Source organism: Durotheca rogersii, assembly GCF_024521655.1.
Source record: "Durotheca rogersii strain YMJ 92031201 chromosome Unknown GGS23scaffold_7, whole genome shotgun sequence".
NCBI lineage: Eukaryota > Fungi > Ascomycota > Sordariomycetes > Xylariales > Xylariaceae > Durotheca > Durotheca rogersii.
In genome coordinates, this window is record NW_026251238.1 from 1,706,131 (window position 1) to 1,723,525 (window position 17,395).

Genomic DNA, 17,395 nt, shown 5'->3' on the forward strand with positions numbered 1-17,395 from the left:
ATAGGTACATGTACCTACGCATGTAGGCCAGTTCTTGGTCGTCATATCACGGATGTACTACCTCTTAGGTACCTGTAGCAATACTCATAGTCGCCACCACGATGAACCTATAGGAAATAGGTAGGTACCTACCACGTAGCACAAGGGCAGTGCGAGCACAGTACAGCCACTGGACCAGCCTCATATACCTAAGACGAGGGAGCTCTCGCTGCCTGTCCATCGGTACGTAATCGAAAGGTGCTGTAGACAGGGGTTCCGCAACAGAGAGCTTCCAGCTGCCAACCACGTCAGTACATCACCTACCTCCCTACCTACAGCCTGCGTCCACCACGACGTCGTTCTCGTGCCCTTGTTGCCACCAACCCAGGTACACACCTTACAACATCTACATCCGCTTCACTGCTTGCCTCTGCTCGCCCGGCCCGCATTGTCTCCCTTCTACGTCTGGTGATGGCAAGTTGCTGTCTTCTTCACATCCGTACCTCCAGGATCCTGTATTGCCGGGCTCGTCTCTCTGCCCTTTGCTCTGACGAGTGCTGAACAGGCGTAAGCCATACTCCCCCTGCCTACCCAAGCCCACCAAGCCGATGACGCAGCCCCGGCATCTTATAATTCCTGCTTCTGCTGCTCTCCATGCCCCGCGAGATCTCCCCAAGCATAACCACGCCAGGTAGATTGCTTGACCATAGCCATTTGACTGCATTCGCCTCGCCGAGATACCACCATGGTCGCACGCAAGCCGCTCCCAACAGCGCCTCCACGGACACCGGCGCCCCCGCCATTAGCTTACAACGTGTGAGGCAGGAGCTCTATTCCGCCAGCGATTCCGAGTCAGATCTAGACCGAGTTTGGGCCACCGAACCTTCGGCACCGCGATCGTATGGTCACCATGCAGCCGACGCGGCGGATGGGGCGGACGGGAACATGGTGCGCGATGTGCCAGACGTCCTTCAGCCCGGCCCCGCCTCTAGGACCCCCGATTACTCTCGCGACCAGGAAAACCCCTGGGACGAGACCGACAAACCCACCGGCACCGCAGCCGTGACCGATCCTGCCGAGGCAGAAGGCATCCCGAAGGCGCTCGTCCCGGGACAGGTCCGACTCGAGACGAATCCCTTTAAGCGCAAGCCCGTACAGGCGCCCGCGACGGGCCAAAATGGCCACGACGCCTCAACCCCACCTACTGTGCCCGCCAACGCGCCGCCCCTCCCTGCGCCAACCGATGACTTCTCGCAGCTTCGAGTTTCAGATCCCCAGGCGAACACGAACTCTGAGCAGCCGACGCGAGACGAGCCGAGCTCCTCCAACAATCCACACCAAACTCCGTCTTTGACCAGCCAGGCGCCTCAGAGTAGTAGTGTCTGGGGCTTGAACGCGCCGTCGAGTATCCCCTCTGTTGGCCCGTCCTCCGATTTTCCTCCCTTGCCGCCTGTATATCCCGAAGGGGGTGCCCCGAAATCCTCATTGCCGTCGTTACCAGCGAAATCTCAGGGTGCGGCAGAGATACTTGGTGGTCAGCCTGCCTGGGGCGACGCGGGTTCCCAAGATAAGGGTAAGCAGCCAGACCTTGCAGCCTCGCAGACGCAGTCTGAGACCGCGGACGGCTGGAACCTAATTGACCACGACCCCCTTCCGGAGCCTGCACCCGCAACTCTATCGAGGAAAAGCACATGGGAAAACTTTATGGATGCAGGGGACGAGGCGCCCAAGGAAACGGCCACTTCTGCCGCCAACCCTGCTACTACCGCCGCCGCTCAAGAGGCGCCTCCGGCTCTGCCACCACGTCCTCAGACAGCGGATGATGATCCACCGCCGCAACCACCGAGGCCTGAGTCTTCGAGTGCTTCGAGCAAGTCAGAAACTTACCAGATTAAGAACATCAGCTGGTTCGATGCCACCGCTGCCAAGAATCCCCGGAAGTCGCCTATCCTAGTGCAAAACGCCAACGGGCCGTGTCCATTGGTTGCGCTTGTCAATGCGCTCACGCTCACCACGCCCGCGAACCAGACAGACTCAAATCTGGTGGAAAGCCTGAGGTCTCGAGAACAAATAAGCCTCAACTTCCTCCTGGAAGCCGTCTTTGACGAGCTTATGACGCATAGACATACCAACCCAGAGGTATCGTTGCCGGACATGCCTGAACTTTACGCTTTTCTGAAGGGCCTCCACACCGGCATGAACGTTAACCCTCGGTTTATTCCTGTCTCTGAACTGCCAACGGTTAAGCAGCAGCATTCCGATCGTGGAGGCCCCGCCCCTGGCACCTTTGAGAGCACGCGAGACATGCAGCTCTATGCTACCTTCTCTATCCCTTTAATCCACGGCTGGTTGCCCCCGAAAGCCGACCCGGCCTACGACTCCATGGCTCGGCAGGCATCCTCCTACGACGACGTTCAGAGCATATTATTCCGGGAGGAGGAGCTCGAGGACAAGCTCAGCAATTCCGACACGGGCCTCACCGAAGACGAGCAGCAACTTTACCAGGACATTATCATCATCAAGTCCTTTCTCTCTACCTCAGCCACCCAGCTTACGCCTTGGGGCCTCGAGGTTATGGCCAAAGCTATGCGCCCAGGCACTATATCCATCCTGTTCCGCAACGATCACTTCTCGACTCTGTACTGCCATCCCCGCACGCGTCAACTTTTCACCCTGGTTACCGATGCCGGCTATTACACCCACGAGGAGGTCGTCTGGGAATCTCTGGCTGATGTCAGCGGCGAACGAACTGAATTCTACTCAGGCGACTTCCGCCTAGTTGGCGGCCCCCAACAGCAGCAATCGTCCGTGGGCTCCTCAAGCTCGAATCCTGATGCACGAGAGGGCGGGTGGCAAACTGTCCAGAGCCGGCGATCACGGACTGACCACCACAGCGACGCAAACGTCGACATGCCGCCTCCATCAAAACACGAACAGGAGGACCGGGACTTGGCGTTGGCTCTGCAGCTGCAGGAGGAAGAGGAGCAACGTCACCACGCGGAGCAGGCCGCTCGTCGTCGCGAAAGCCAATTGTCAGAACAATTTATCGAACAGCAAGGGAGACAAGGCACACCAGCCGGCCGCGCCGGCCCGCAGCGGGGGAGCTCTGTTAGTATGGGCAGTGGCGGTCCCCAGCCACCAGCCAGAGGTAGTTCGGTTAACCAGGCGGCCGGTACAGGTGCTAGAGGCGGTAGACCGCCTGTACAGCAAGTCAGATCCTTGATCCCCCCCATTACCCCCACCAACCGGCCCAGCGGCGGCACGGCGGATGATGCGCCCCCAAGCTACGAACAAGCATCAAGGACAACCCCATACGTACCCCCGGCAGGCCACCCAAGTCACCCGGAGAGCAGCCCGGGGAACACAGCTTCTGGAAGGCGGCCCACTATCAACGGACAGGGCAGCGCCGGACCGAGCGGACCGGGAAGAGGGCGCCAGGGTCCACCACCGCTTCCCGTCGCCGGAAATTCCCCCGCGCAGGCGGGCGGCAGCAGCGGGAAGGAAAAGGATTGCGTGGTAATGTGAAGTCATCCTACCGTAGTACAATGCTGCGCGCAGCTTCTACGTTGAAGAGGATGTATTTCACGGCGCGTGGGCACTAGAAAGGGCGTTTTTTTTTTCCCCCTCCCCTGACTGTAACAACTCGGAAGGGGATGAATAGCTTCCAGGGTAAAGCGACGGGGCAGGGACCAGGATTTCTGGAAGAGGTGTATTTTTGTCTTTGATAGCTCAGCTAGGGGTAACGAGAGGACATATCTGACGCGGAAATTCGAGCTCGTAAAAATCGATTCGCGGCGAGTATCAACCCGCGCGAGTAGATGTAAATACATTTTCTTTGCTTTCTCTGCAGCCGTGTGCTGAGGTGTAGTAAGAAAGGGAGAGGAGCAAGTGCAGATGTAGGGAATTACTATCGGCACGCGCTCGGGCTCCGAACCTCCCCTCTCTCTCATACTCGTAGACGAGGCAAGCACTTCCTAGAGTCCTATTATCGTCTCTGCTTCGCGACGCCCCCGTCTACAGAGCCCGGACGCGAGAGAACGGGATTACTAGCGCTGCGGCCGTCCCCATCGCAGGAACCCGGGGCGCAGTCGCGCTGGGAATCGCGCGCGTCGCACACCGCGCCACGGCGGGCCGCTAGCGGGGGGTGTTCCGGGCCGGCCGGCATCGGCAGAGGAAGAGAGAGAGAGAAGGGGGGGCGTGGGGTCTCGCGCAGCGCCGTGCCGCTGGCGGCGCAGAAGACCAGGAGGCGCGGGGGGTAAGGGGCGAGACCTAGCATGGAAACTCCGGGCAGCGCCCTTCGCGCCCAGGCCGGCATCTCCAACCTGAGATGGGCGACTCGCCTGCGCGGCACGGTGAGAGGCGCTTCCGCCGCCTGCCATCCGGCCCATCCACGTCCTACGCACGGCGCACCCACACGCCCAGGCAGGGTCGAGTCGAGCCCCTTCGCACCGCAACGGAGCGGTCTGGGTGCTGCGAATTCGTATCACACAATCGCGTTGCGGAATGGGAAATCTGGTGAGCTCGTCGCTTGTCTGCCCGTCGGGGCGTCGCGCTACATAGGCTACGTAGGTAGGTAGGGTACCTAGTTAGCAGCTATGTTTATCTTATATATATACGTGCCAAAAGTCGACATTCACCCGCACATCTCTTCATCCGATCCGTCCATGCACGCGTGCACTGTTTACCTCCTGCCGCAGCCCGCTACCGGAAAGAAAAGAGAAAAAGGAGGGAACCCAGGGGTATCAATCAACCGTGGACCACATCGCGCATCATGTGATTTGACTCGGAGAGAAAAGGCAACCAGAAGGGAAAAAAAATGAATAAGAGTAAATTCGCTCGGTATACTAGCCCTCCGTAGCTCCGATCTTTGTCCCTCACGCAACATCAGGGTAAGGTGGCAGTGTTCGTTGCTAGCGCGTCCGGCGTGTCGGGCGGTATTGCAATTTCCCCGTTGATAGCTGATGTAGACGGCGCGTAGGCGGTCGCTGAATCCTTTCGCTCTGTTTCTAGCGCGGCTTTCAGGCCGAGAACCGCGGCGTCTACACTGCTGAGCTCGACCGTCGGCTCGCAGTCCTCGGCGAGAGGGGGTGTCCCCGATGCGGTCTCCGGCAAGGCCTCCGGCAAAGCCTTCGCGCCCGACGTGGAAGCAATATTCGAGGTTGCGGGGGGGTTGGCTATAGGTGCTGTCGCTGCCTGTTGCTCGGCCTGCGAAATAGATGGGGGCTGCATGTGCTGGTGGGATATCGACGTAAGATTCGGGAGGCTAACCGGCTGTGGTGCAGGTATCACTGGGCGAGGTAGAGGCGTCGATGTGGGGGCGGGCGCAGGCGCTGATGGCTGAATTGGCGGTTGGGGAATTCCCGGCGTCCCCGGTTGAGAGCTAGGATGTGAGGTCGGACGTGATAATGGTTGACTCGGCGTCGCGCTTCTAGGAACTGTCGTGGGAGACGCATCTTGCCTTGATGCCGCTGCGTTGTTTTGCAGACCACCCGCCAAAGTCAGGATGCCATTGACGTGAGCTTGTTGTTCCTCCGAATTCAATCTCGCCTTCTCCTCTGCCTCCTTTCTCGCAGCCTGGGTGGGGGCTCTGGTCTTCAACTCGCCTGTGACACATTGGAGATAGTAAGGCATCTCCGAGTTCGTCTTGAGGAAAAACAGCTTCAAATTTCTGGCTTTGTCCTTCAACTGAACCTGGGTACGATCCGCGAGGATGTTACTTATGGAGCCATTAGGTCCAAATAGTGACAGTATTTGCGACCAATGAGGGCCCTTGACCATGTCAAGGCCCATCATGAGCGCCTTTTCCTCCTCGGGACTCCAGGGCCGACGAGTTGAATGCGACCCCTCCCGACGGGCGTGAGTAGATGAACGTGCCGCCGCTGCCTGTCGAGCACGTTCGTACAGCGCTGGGGTAGAATCGCTCTGATTCGGGGGCAGGTGGCCTGCTGTGTGATACAAAGGCAACCCGTTTGCTACCGAATGTTGCTGGTAGTGGGAATACTGCTGCTGGGGCGGCGTTTGCTGGGCCGGTTGGCAATGATTGTGATTTGAATTCGGGTGCGTTTGGGCTGCACAGAGTGAGCGAATATCTCTTGCCGTCGCAGCGGACTGGGGCCCCGGCTTACCATTCGACTGCGGGAGCGCAGTTGGTTGATACTGGTTCTGCTGGATACTCTGTAAGGCCAGCATCGTAGCTCTCGAAGCGCTCTCGGCTGCAGAAGCGATGGCAGATGGCAATTCGGTGCTCGTAGTCTCCTTAGCCTGCTCGACCGCCTTGGATACGTTCTCTGCGAGGAAAGCAGAGAGGTCATCCAATTCGTTAGGCGCTTCACCGGCAGGCTCCAAAGCTCTCTGAGCGGCCCTCGAAGCCTCTGCAATCATTGCGTTAATATCGAATGTCCCATCTACACCAGTAGCGATATGTTCATCGTGCGCCGTATCTTCCGTCACCGTCGTGATATCCACCTTTCCCGCGCTCTCAGCTCGAATGCTTTCTATGTGATCGTTGAGGAAGGTACTTAAACTGTCGAGGAAGGCCTCGTAGGTAAATTGCTTGCTCAGCGCCTCTGTATGCGTAGTTAGCTAAGCGGATGCGCTCATCAGTCTCGACGGCGCGCACGTACGAATGCTGTCGATATCGGCCGATTCGTTTGAAAGCATAGCCCTTCGCGCCTCCGCGCTCGCGACAAACTCGCGCTCCGCAGCAGTCAACGGAAGCCGTGGGTGATGCCCCTGTAAACTACTCTCGAGGCTGGTAAGGAAGAGATCGTCCAGGGACTGCTCCCTCGCCTTTCCTTGCTCGCACTCTAGCACTGCGATGAATATCTGGGTTTTCAGGCCTAGGTATAATTCTGCCACATCCCGCGGCACTTCTTGGTTCTCGGGGACGAAGATGCGTAGAAAGTGATCGTTGATCTCTTCTAGACCTAGCTCATTCGTACCAAACACACTCGCGCAAACCGTGGCCAGGTTCACCACTCGGATGATTTGCCTGCTCTGATTCGCGAGATTTAGCTGTTCGGGATATAAGAGCGGGTGAGCGTCGGAAAGGAGCCGCCGCTGGGAATCGAAGGCGGCCTTTAGCGCGGCATATTCTTTAGCAATGTCCGAGTCTCCCTCACCGCAGAGTGTCGCTATGGTGTCTTCCAGAGACTGCTCGGACCAGGCTGCGATGATATCGACGGCCTAGAAATCTTCAGTCACTCCGGCGTAGTCAAGCGGGTCCGCAAAACACCCACCAGGCTACCCAGTGCGGGTATGATATGTTTCCGACGCGTGAAGTCCCGGGGATTGCTCCACAGGGACTCAGAGCGTGGCTCTGTGTTTTCCATCTGGGTTGGTGCGCGCGGGTCAAAGGGAGGTTGTAAGACGGGGAGGCCGTGAACGCCTTCGATGTCGCTAGTCGGGAGGCCATCGACGCTGTCGGGCACCGGTCGGAACTGTCGCATGACCGAGGCCTCGGCCTGCTGCACTAGACGAGCTATCTCATCCATATCGCCTAGGCCTGCCTCCGGCCCTTCGTCCTCGACCTTCAATCGCTTCTCGTCGCGCGACCGTTCGCCTCCATCTTCGTCGGGGGTTCGTGGTCGTTTGAGGGGAGACTGTGGTCGTTCCAGCACAGGGTTAAGGTCCATAGCCATAGAGTCGGCGGCCGGTGGCTCGGACTTGATACAGGGGCCTTACCCAACGGCGTAAGTAGATAGGCCATCTGCGGGGGGAGAAAGACAGTCGAGAACAGCAGCAACTTACTACCTGGCGGCGCTACGGCAGCCATGGCGGCAGCGATCGCCTCAGCTACATCGGCAGCCATGGCTCGGTCAACTTGATGTTTGCAGTGCTATTAGCATAGGTGTAGAGGCGCGGTACGATGGACCATCGGTGGAGATGGAAGCAATGATGGCGGGCAAGTCGTATTGATGTTAGATACGGGATCGACGGTGTGTATCGGTCGTAGTCCAAGGCCAGGCACGGCTTGTTGATGCTTTCGGCGGAAAATTTAGCCCAAGCGCCGATAAGATAGCTGCCCTTATTTCTAGCCCCGGAGTCTCTAGCGCGCCGCGATACACACATGCACACAACACACCGAAAACCAGAAATTTAATTTTTCCTATTTCTTTTTAATTTCTTTTGTGGAGAAGAGAAGGAGATAGAGAACACTGCTTATATAATATCATCGTAGTGGAATTACCTACCTACCTGATACACATCCCCGGTGTATACCTATGTACATAGGTGCATACCTGTCCGATAGGTGTAGGTACCTAAGATGCCTAGTCTTATATCCAGAGCTTGACGGATGATATTCCGAGCGACGACGTGTATGCATAACCCTTTCCACTTGAAATCCAAGGGACATCTTTCAAATAGAAATATACAGGGATCGTAGTTGATGGGCAAAGGGGGTAAGACTACCTTAGGTCCATGTACATATAGTTTTGCATAGTGCATTGGCAGTTAAGTCCGATAGAGCGAGGGAGAAGTCTCTATGAAGACGGCAGCGATAACGGAATTATACGGCTCTTTTCCTGTTCATTTGCTTCGCTTTCTTCCCGACAAGATGTTTGGTACGGTATGAACGCGCTGATGTCGCCAATTGTACTTGCGCACCTCGGCACCTAGGTATCTGCACCTACCTGCCTCATGAACGATGGGGCCTAGTCAGGACGGTCGTATTTGCGATGCCCAGGCGGATATCTTAATTTGTCATTCTAGACAGGCCGTCTAGCTAGCATGCAGATTCGCAATGCCTTCGCCGGGAATTGTTTAGTATCGACTTCGTATCCATTACGGGTTGCTCTCCAAGATATCCGGTTGTTTCCCTACATGCGGACTCGACCGGGTCAACTTATCAACGAGAACAGGGCCTACCCCGGCACGGCTCTATATCAGTCGAAGAAACTGTCACACGTGCTTTTTCCCATTTGTAATGCGGGTTTATTAACTGACAAGTCTCCCAGAATCGGCGACCCATTGTCCGTATCGGTGTTAATAGCAAGCCTCGAGCCCGCCTGCGTCCGGGAGAAAGCCTACCTCACTCTACCTAGGTTTAGATAGATGATTAATAGATGGGTGCGTAGGGGGCATAGAGGCAGGTTGGTAAACAAGTCAGGGACGATGAAGGCGACCGATATTTGGTCGCGGGCTCGCTCTCTGTTGACCCGATGACGCAAAGCCCATACGGGATCCAAGCTCGTACCGAGCGCATGTGCCAAGCGCAACGTGCCTCTTTGTGAATTTTACGTATTGGTGAGCGACGTCGACGCGGACCGATTCATAGCGAGGCCAGAGTTTACATCAATTGACGATCGCGAAGCGAGGACGGCCGAGTCGGAGGAAGTTAAGAGGTAGGCGAGACGAGACCCCATAAGCCGGGAACTGTTGCCCCCCCAGAACGCGGCGGAAAGTGCCGGTCCGCAAGGCGCCCGCCACCATGTCTACCTACCTCATGGTGGGTTTCGTGGGGGTTTCACCAGCGTATTCCTCGCCGGTGAGCAGGTTGACGTGTTACTACTGGCATGCGCGGGATGTTGTTATCGTCGTTGTTGTGATGGCGGTGCGCAGGCTCCTACAACTTTGCAATGTCAATACCGCTCGTCCGTCCCAATCCAATCAGGGAGGCGGGGGGGTATTGCTGGAGCTCGCAGCACCCAGCTCGCAGCACCCAGCTAGCCAACCAGCAATATATGGATAGCGTGATGCGAGAGAACTGGTGGCGAGGGAGAAGGGGGGGCAGGACTTGGCGCGTGCAGGCAGCTTTAGCAGGCTTTTTCGAGGAGGGTCTCGCAAGTCCAAAAGAGGCAATCATAGCCCTGATGATAAGGTAGGCAGGTAAAGTGAGGAAGGGAAGTGAAGGGAAGTGAAGAGCTCTCCGTACCTCGACGATCTGATGGGCAGGTTTCATGTCATCCTCCCGGATGGGCCTTCTTCCATTTGTCCGCATCGCATGGCTCGCGGACGACGGGCAACAGTGGTAGAGAACTGCGCCAACCAACCAACCCCGGCTGCAGATCTAGGACAGGATCGAGGGGGGATGCGACCTAGAAGCCCCCCGGGCGCAGAGACGAGACCGGATCCCTCCACAATGCGGGGAAATACAGGCGCGTACTTTACGAATCCGGGCTAGATCGGAGGAGCTAAAGCAGCCGAGTCGTGTGGACAAGGCAATAGTAAGACGGGTGGACGGACGGCGGTGGACGACGCGTGGGAGGCGGCGGGAGAATGAGGAGGGTGGCAAGAATTTGACGACGGCGGTTTTGATGGGGTCAGCAGGTCAGCTGGCTCAGACGCATAGCGGAGCGCAGGTGCAGGTACCGATGCCAGAGACGACGAGGTACCTACCTAAGCGTCCATGTACCTGCCTCTAACGTGTAGGTAGCATGTACATACCTGCGTAGGTAGGTAGGCTATACAGGGCAACATGGCGCTCCTCCTAATGGAGGGCAAGGATGCCCGCACGTTCAGAACAAGCACTGCGGCGGAGACGCCTCGTACCATGAATAGGCAGGTTACGGAGCGAAGGAGAAGGCAGAAAAGCAATGGCAGAACCTCGAAATCACGCATGCGTAACAAGCATCTGAGACCTTGGCCTTCTGCATAGGATCGGGGGCCACCCAAGTCATCGGAATATTGTGGATGTACGTGTTAAGGTTGAGACATTATCACGAAGATCTGACCTATCGTAATTGTGGCAGACGGTCGCCGGAGGTATGGACGTGTAGGCATTTCGCGGTGACGGCAACGCACCGATTGCGTACCAGGTAGGCCTCGATCCCTCCCCTCGATCCCTTTCCTCGATATCGGCCTCGTAGCTATGTGGTTGTGCTGCGTGGAGGCGACAGGCAACACTTACTCATACGTGGGCTCAAAGCGGGGTCCCATTCGCCTCCGAACTAGGTACCCAGCAACTAATCGCAGCAGGATGCGCGGTACTTACCCCGGCTACCCCGACCGCCCACCCCAACTCCACATGACCCCTCTCCGCCCCCTTTCGCCTCCCATGCATCCGGGAGAGCGGGGATCGGGATTGTTTCCCAACTATTGTGCGTAGGAGAGGCGTTCGAACAGTGAATGTCGCGGCCCCAGCACTGTACAGCACCGGCAGGATGGGCCGGATGGCCCCGCGAAGGGACGGGATACCCCATTCGATAGCCAGCAGACAGTTCGACTCCCGTCTGCACCAACCTACCTGGAGGTCCCCTACCCGTCCTGGCTCCCGACGTGAACTGAGGTATGCGGCACAATTACCTAACATACCTCCCGCGATTGGCGTACCGATGGATGGGGAAAAGGGGGCCGCTGTCGTGGAGTCGCATAGCCAGCGAGAGGCGCTATTCCTGGATTGGTACTCAACCCCCTTAGGCCAGCCCGTAGCGCCGCTGACGAACACGCACGGAGGACACTCCAGGCTCGCACCCACAACGGTGGCGCTGGAGCATGGAGGCAAGTCCTTCTACCTCCTGCCTCTCCATGCATTGTCCTCGTGCGCCGTACCTCCAAAGCACGTAGGTACCGAGTAAGTAGCCAGGTACGCGCCTTACCTCCGATCGGCGATAGCGAGCCTGGGCACCGCTGGTTTCCGCGTCCCCATAGCTCGTCACATCTTGTGAGCACACGGAAATCTCTTTTACCCCGCCCCCCCAGACGCAGATACAAAAGGACCCTTAAGGGGTCCTCCCCCTCAATTTCCATCTCCTCTCCCCCCTAATCAATATTTCCCCTTCTCTCTATTTCTCAATTCCCGCTACACGTGTATAACCGACGGATCTATACCCTACCTACCATATACCCAACCCGACCGAACTCCCCTTATACACACCGACACCACATATACATCATGCCTCTGTCCGTCCAGCTCAAGACGCCGATCACTGGCGAGTTCACGCAGCCCACCGGCCTGTAAGTCGAGTTCCTGGTGCCAATTGGCCTGACCCCGGCCTGCCAATGAAACCCCGGCTCTGAATTAGCTTCCTTCCCGTTCAGGCATCTGCTCTCTCAGCCTGGATCTGTGCTTACCACCCTTCGCTTCTTCCAGGTGGATCAACAACGAATGGGTCGAAGGCGTTGACAAGAAGAGCTTCGAAGTCATCAACCCCACCACCGAGGAAGTCATCTGCTCCGTGTCCGAGGCCACCGAGAAGGATGTCGACCTGGCAGTCGCCGCGGCCCGCAAGGCCTTCAACGGTGTGTGGCGGACGACCACCCCGCAGCAGCGAGGCATCTACCTGCTCAAGCTCGCCGAGCTCGCCGAGAAGAACCTGGATCTGCTAGCTGCCGTCGAGTCGCTCGACAACGGCAAGTCCATCACCATGGCCAGGGGCGACGTCGGCGCCGTCGTCGGCTGCCTCCGATACTATGGCGGCTGGGCCGACAAGATCGAGGGCAAGACCATCGACATCAACCACGAGACCTTCCACTACACTAGGCAGGAGCCGGTACGTCGGCGCGAGCAGGACGCGTACGTGAACGAGTGAGCGCTAACTTGGTTCGTCTTAGATTGGTGTCTGCGGCCAGATCATCCCCTGGAACTTCCCTCTGCTCATGCTGGCCTGGAAGATCGGCCCGGCCCTCGCCACCGGCAACACGATCGTCCTCAAGACGGCCGAGCAGACGCCGCTGTCCGGTCTAGTCTTTGCCAACTTGGTCAAGGAGGCTGGCTTCCCGCCCGGCGTCCTCAACATCATCTCGGGTATCGGCAAGATTGCCGGCGCCGCTCTCTCCGCCCACCTGGACGTCGACAAGATCGCCTTCACCGGCTCTACCGTTGTCGGCCGCGCCATCATGAAGGCCGCCGCCTCCTCGAACTTGAAGAAGGTGACCCTCGAGCTAGGCGGCAAGTCGCCCAACATCGTCTTCAACGACGCCGACATCGAGCAGGCCATCTCGTGGGTCAACTTCGGCATCTACTACAACCACGGCCAGTGCTGCTGCGCCGGTTCCCGCGTGTATGTGCAGGAGGGCATCTACGACAAGTTCATCGCCGCCTTCAAGGCGCGCGCCGAGCAGAACGCGGTCGGCGACCCCTTCGACGAGAACACGTTCCAGGGCCCCCAAGTCAGCCAGCTCCAGTACGACCGCATCATGGGCTACATCGAAGAGGGTAAGAAGGACGGCGCGACGGTCGAGGCCGGTGGCGAGCGCCACGGTGACAAGGGTTACTTCATCAAGCCCACCATCTTCACCAACGTTACCCCCGACATGAAGATCATGCGGGAAGAGATCTTTGGCCCCGTCGTCGCTGTCGCCAAGTTCAAGACCGAAGAGGAAGTCGTCGCCCTAGGCAACGACAGCGCCTACGGATTGGCCGCCGCCGTCCACACCAAGGATCTCAACACGGCCATCCGGGTCAGCAATGACCTCCGTGCCGGTACCGTCTGGGTCAACAGTATGTTCTTTTTCCCCTCTTCCCCCCTGCTCTACTCCTCCAGTTACCCCCCTTCAAATCCCACGTCGCCTCCATCCCGACCCACCTATAATTCTCCACTTATAGGACCTCGGTGTCTCGATAGCCCGAAGCTGGTTTTTTTTTTTTTCATTCCCTTTTTTTTTGTTTGGCGGCGACGCTTCGCTATACCTACGTGCTCGTTTTTGCAACGACATCCACAATCTACCCTTCTACCCCATATCAGTGGCTGGTGCTAATTTAATTCTGAAATAGGCTACAACCTTCTCCACCACCAACTTCCCTTCGGCGGTAAGTAGCATGCCCGCCTTAACAATCCTCTCACTTGAGCGATAGAAGATATGCTAATCCGCACCGTAGGTTACAAGGAGAGTGGTATCGGCCGCGAGCTCGGCGAAGCGGCCCTGGCCAACTACACGCAGAATAAGTCGGTGTCTATCCGGTTAGGCGGCCCCCTGTTCTAAGCAATAACGCGCGGGGAAAAAATAATCACCGAAAACGAGAGCTTGCCGTCGCTTGAGCCATACCTAGGAAGAAGTGCCGCCTGTTGCCTACCCGCGTGGCGGGGTAGGACGTTTCCTAGGGGAACAACAGTCGTGCCGTGTCTGTTTTGAGGGGATGCCGGCTGGCGTCAGCCCCTTCTCAAGAAGAATTGCCGGCTTTGGGGCAAGGTTTGGGCGTGTGGGATAAACCAAGTGATTGTACGAAGTAGGACGTCGTTACTGCCAGGTCCCCCCCACGTACGTGCAAGGACCGAATATCGCTGTAAGGCTATGTCAAACAATACAAAGTAAAGAAATCAAGAATGGCCGCGACTTCAGATGAGGGCGTGACTACTTAGCCCACCTAACCTAGGCGGCGACTCGGACGCTAGTCGACACCTCGTTACGGTCGCCGTGTCGTAGATACGCGGGGCCCCGCGTCCACGCCAACGCCTTGCAGAGCTCGAACCGAGTCGGCTATTCGTAGAGGACAAACGAAACAACGCGGATTCGCGACTAACCGAGGCGTGCCCTCGCTGCGACCGACTCTGTTCCTACCTGCGGTATCTCCTCTGCACTTCGCCTCTGAACTCAGGCTACAGAGGCACACACGCACGCACGCGCGTACGTAACTCGTAAATATATCTAGCTTATATGCGCCTCGCACACTCTCCACACACACAGGTCCAGCGAGATCCTGCTGTTTCCCTGTGCGGGTTCTGCTCCTGGCCCCCGTCTTTGTGCTGCTCTCTTGCGACCTGCGGACATAATGCAACGGGGATAAACGCGAGCATAACGCCGGCCTCGTGTAGAGCATGATGTGGGTGGGGTAAACACCTCTCGGCTGGGTCGGCCAGGCCAGTCTGGCCGTCGTCTTCCGGGCGCGCCTTTCGAACGACTTGTCAGCAGGCCGACTTGTCGGAGTCTTTCATGGCCTCGGACGAGACCCGGATGCGAACGCAAGGGTGGACGAGCTTACCTCGTGCAGTTGGTCCATCTCCGATACCAGACACGTCTTCTCCTACATTGCGATGCCGCTGCCTGGATAACGCTTTGAGGATCTGCCTAGTGTTTCCAATCGCGGCCTTCTCCCTCAAACAGCGTACCGCGTGTCTCTGGGTCGAACTTGGCGGATCTGAGAGGGAATCGATCATGAATGCAATCATGCTCCGAGACAATCTGACAGAACGCGTCGGCACGTAGTATCTAGGTATTAACCTATCCGACTAACGGCTATTCCTCAGTTACCCACTTACATCCTTCTTCATCTTTCTTCATCTTAAGATCTCGACTTAGCCTCTTGAATAAGGGTGCTTATAGTAGACTCGACACGCTAAACTGGGTCCCCGGATCTGCTATCTGCTTATCCTGCAAGCGCCCCTAGACCCCATTCGGAACCGCGACTCTTCAGATATCGACGACTAAGACGGAAGACTTAAGTGAATACCTGCTGCCTCAAACAGAAACCGAGTTGGATGTCTAATTACCAGACCACGCGTGCCTCGATCCAGACGTTGCGCCAAATATGATATAAATAGGGCCTATGTCCCGCCCAGCTAGAGAAGCTTGCCTTACTCTCATCTTCTCAGGGCGACTAAACTCTCTAAGCTTCGAAAAGCATTCCAACTTAGACGTCGGCACCTTGCGCTGCATTTGAGATAGACAAGCCTGCCGCCGCGATGCCTGCGCTATCTGGGTTCGCGAACTTTGATCCGGAAAAAGATATCCCATCCCTCCGCAGCAAAGTGATATTCGTCACAGGTGGTTCGTCGCATTTTCTGGCGCCTCGTCTTCATCATAGGGGGCCAAGCTAATCGCCTCGAAGGAACCGCGGGACTCGGAAGAGCATCGGTCTTAGCCCTCGCGAAACATGAGCCGGCCCATATCTACTTCACCGGCCGTAATGTGCAAGCTGGCGAGTCGGTCATCGCGGAGATCAATAAAACGGACCCCTCGGTCGGCGCTACCTTCGTAAAGATGGACATGACGTCGCTGTCCTCGGTCAAGAGAGCCTGCGCTCAGTTCTCTCACGACCGCATCGACCTTCTCATGTCAGCCACCCCTGTATCTTGCCCCATATCCCCTCGCAAAGTATCTCGCTGAGAGGATAGGAGTGTTAACAAGTTGAATAGGTGTAACGCCGGTATCATGGATATGTCGCCGGCCCTGAGCGAGGACGGATTCGAGATACACTTCGCGGTTAATCACATGGCACACGGGATGATCATTTGGGAACTCCTACCCGTCATGGCGAAAACTACAGATATACCGAATTCCGACGTTCGACTTGTCATTCTCACCTCTGCCGCCTGGCGAGCGCACTCGAGGAACGGGATCGCGTTCTCCTCACTTCGGACCAAGCAAGAGAGTTCTAGCTTTCTCGGCATGAATATGCGTTACGGGTGAGCAATTCCCCATCAGCAGCCTCTCTAGAAACCGTGCCTCCTACGGGCAAGGAAGCGGGGCCGGCTGTCACCGAAGCTTGGCCGGCACTAACGCGGCGATGGCTGCTCCAGCCAGAGCAAACTTGCGAATATCTTATACGCTGCCGAGATTGCGCGGCGATACCCTTGCATCAAGTCCGTCTCCGTTCATCCCGGCGTTGTCTCGACAGACATGGTAAATAACTTGTCGCTGGGGAGGAAGGCTTTCGTATACGGCGTCAACTGGCTCATGGGAATCAGCGTGGTGGACGAGAGCGAAGGTCGCCTCAGCCAGCTCTGGGTAGCGGCAGGTGCGAAAAGGGATGAGCTGGTGAACGGGGCGTATTACATGCCAGTTGGCGTGCAAAGCAACAACAAGCTAGACAGCTACGCAAAGAGCAAGGAGCTGGCGCGAGAGCTATGGTCGTATACAGAGAACATCGTGGGAAAAGTGGTGTAAACGTAGGCCCGGCGAAAAGGAGACGCGGGCCATATCTTGGCGTCACCTCGGCCAACACCGCTCTAAGCGATCCCAACATCTCAGCGTAAAGCTAGCCGATTTCTAGGTATCCAAGTTTCGGACGGGAAAGGCGGATAGGCCCCCGTCTCCGTCGCCTAGTATAACCATCGAGTTCTTTTTCGCCTAAGGTCTTGTCCAACAAAATGGTATCTGCTAACGGTTCGGTGAATATTCGGTTACCCTATCCCTCGGCAACATTGTATTTCGCTACCAGTAAAGTGATGTTACAGGGCTCAACCTTCGTGAAGTCCGCCGAGTAGCGCACCAGAATCAGCTTCCGAGGCACGAAACGAAAATGAAGGTTTATCCAAGAGAGGGCGATCGACCGTGGTAGAACTTGGAGCCGTCGTAGAATGCCTACAACCTCGGTAGGACGCAGCTAAGTGGCGTTCTGCCTTTCAAAGGCACCGGAGGTCCCGTTGGGCTAGGCCTAACCGAACTGACCCTGAACAAGCATGCATGTTGAAAAGGGGGCGTTTCCCCTCTATTTTCCCTTCGTGGCATTGCCCCCATAGGAAGCTGGCCCAGGCTTCTGGCGATCTCTTCGACTTGGGCTTCAAAGTGCCGCTTCCTCGGCGTTCTGCAAACGACA

General features: G+C 57.1%; 4 protein-coding genes across 4 annotated transcripts; 3 read left to right on the top strand and 1 right to left on the bottom strand.

The window, feature by feature from the left end:
- Positions 1–633: 633 nt before the first annotated feature.
- GGS23DRAFT_604638 (uncharacterized protein) lies at positions 634–3,504 on the top strand (the record flags this gene model as incomplete). The annotated part of the gene is made up of 2 exons (XM_051519631.1): positions 634–670; positions 740–3,504. 2 exons carry the CDS (start codon positions 634–636, stop codon positions 3,502–3,504), a joined length of 2,802 nt encoding a protein of 933 aa, XP_051373159.1.
- A 1,327-nt stretch (positions 3,505–4,831) lies between these two features.
- Positions 4,832–7,888, bottom strand: GGS23DRAFT_500743 (telomere repeat binding factor-domain-containing protein). The gene is made up of 5 exons (XM_051514469.1): positions 7,729–7,888; positions 7,218–7,657; positions 6,603–7,164; positions 6,105–6,545; positions 4,832–6,047 (listed from the first exon to the last, which is right to left on the bottom strand). The coding sequence occupies exons 1-5, from the start codon at positions 7,787–7,789 to the stop codon at positions 4,864–4,866; spliced, it is 2,688 nt and encodes an 895-aa protein (XP_051373160.1). The 5' UTR covers positions 7,790–7,888; the 3' UTR covers positions 4,832–4,863.
- Positions 7,889–11,654: 3,766 nt separating this feature from the next.
- Positions 11,655–14,053, top strand: GGS23DRAFT_500969 (aldehyde dehydrogenase). Its single transcript, XM_051514472.1, has 5 exons — positions 11,655–11,874; positions 12,011–12,410; positions 12,472–13,360; positions 13,634–13,669; positions 13,739–14,053. The coding sequence occupies exons 1-5, from the start codon at positions 11,813–11,815 to the stop codon at positions 13,840–13,842; spliced, it is 1,491 nt and encodes a 496-aa protein (XP_051373161.1). The 5' UTR covers positions 11,655–11,812; the 3' UTR covers positions 13,843–14,053.
- A 1,486-nt stretch (positions 14,054–15,539) lies between these two features.
- Positions 15,540–16,743, top strand: GGS23DRAFT_596085 (oxidoreductase; the record flags this gene model as incomplete). Its single annotated transcript, XM_051518426.1, has 4 exons — positions 15,540–15,624; positions 15,686–15,911; positions 15,993–16,262; positions 16,377–16,743. 4 exons carry the CDS (start codon positions 15,540–15,542, stop codon positions 16,741–16,743), a joined length of 948 nt encoding a protein of 315 aa, XP_051373162.1.
- Positions 16,744–17,395: the final 652 nt, after the last annotated feature.

Bases quoted from the DNA above. Each gene is read 5' to 3' on its own strand.
- GGS23DRAFT_500969 (XM_051514472.1), top strand. From the start codon at position 11,813: ATGCCTCTGTCCGTCCAGCTCAAGACGCCGATCACTGGCGAGTTCACG. The intron at 11,875-12,010 runs GTAAGTCGAGTT...CGCTTCTTCCAG, and splicing joins TTCACGCAGCCCACCGGCCT to GTGGATCAACAACGAATGGG. The intron at 13,670-13,738 runs GTAAGTAGCATG...TCCGCACCGTAG, and splicing joins CCACCAACTTCCCTTCGGCG to GTTACAAGGAGAGTGGTATC.
- GGS23DRAFT_500743 (XM_051514469.1), bottom strand. From the start codon at position 7,789: ATGGCTGCCGATGTAGCTGAGGCGATCGCTGCCGCCATGGCTGCCGTA. The intron at 7,658-7,728 runs GTAAGTTGCTGC...CCGTTGGGTAAG, and splicing joins TGCCGTAGCGCCGCCAGGTA to GCCCCTGTATCAAGTCCGAG. The intron at 7,165-7,217 runs GTGGGTGTTTTG...GAAGATTTCTAG, and splicing joins TACCCGCACTGGGTAGCCTG to GCCGTCGATATCATCGCAGC.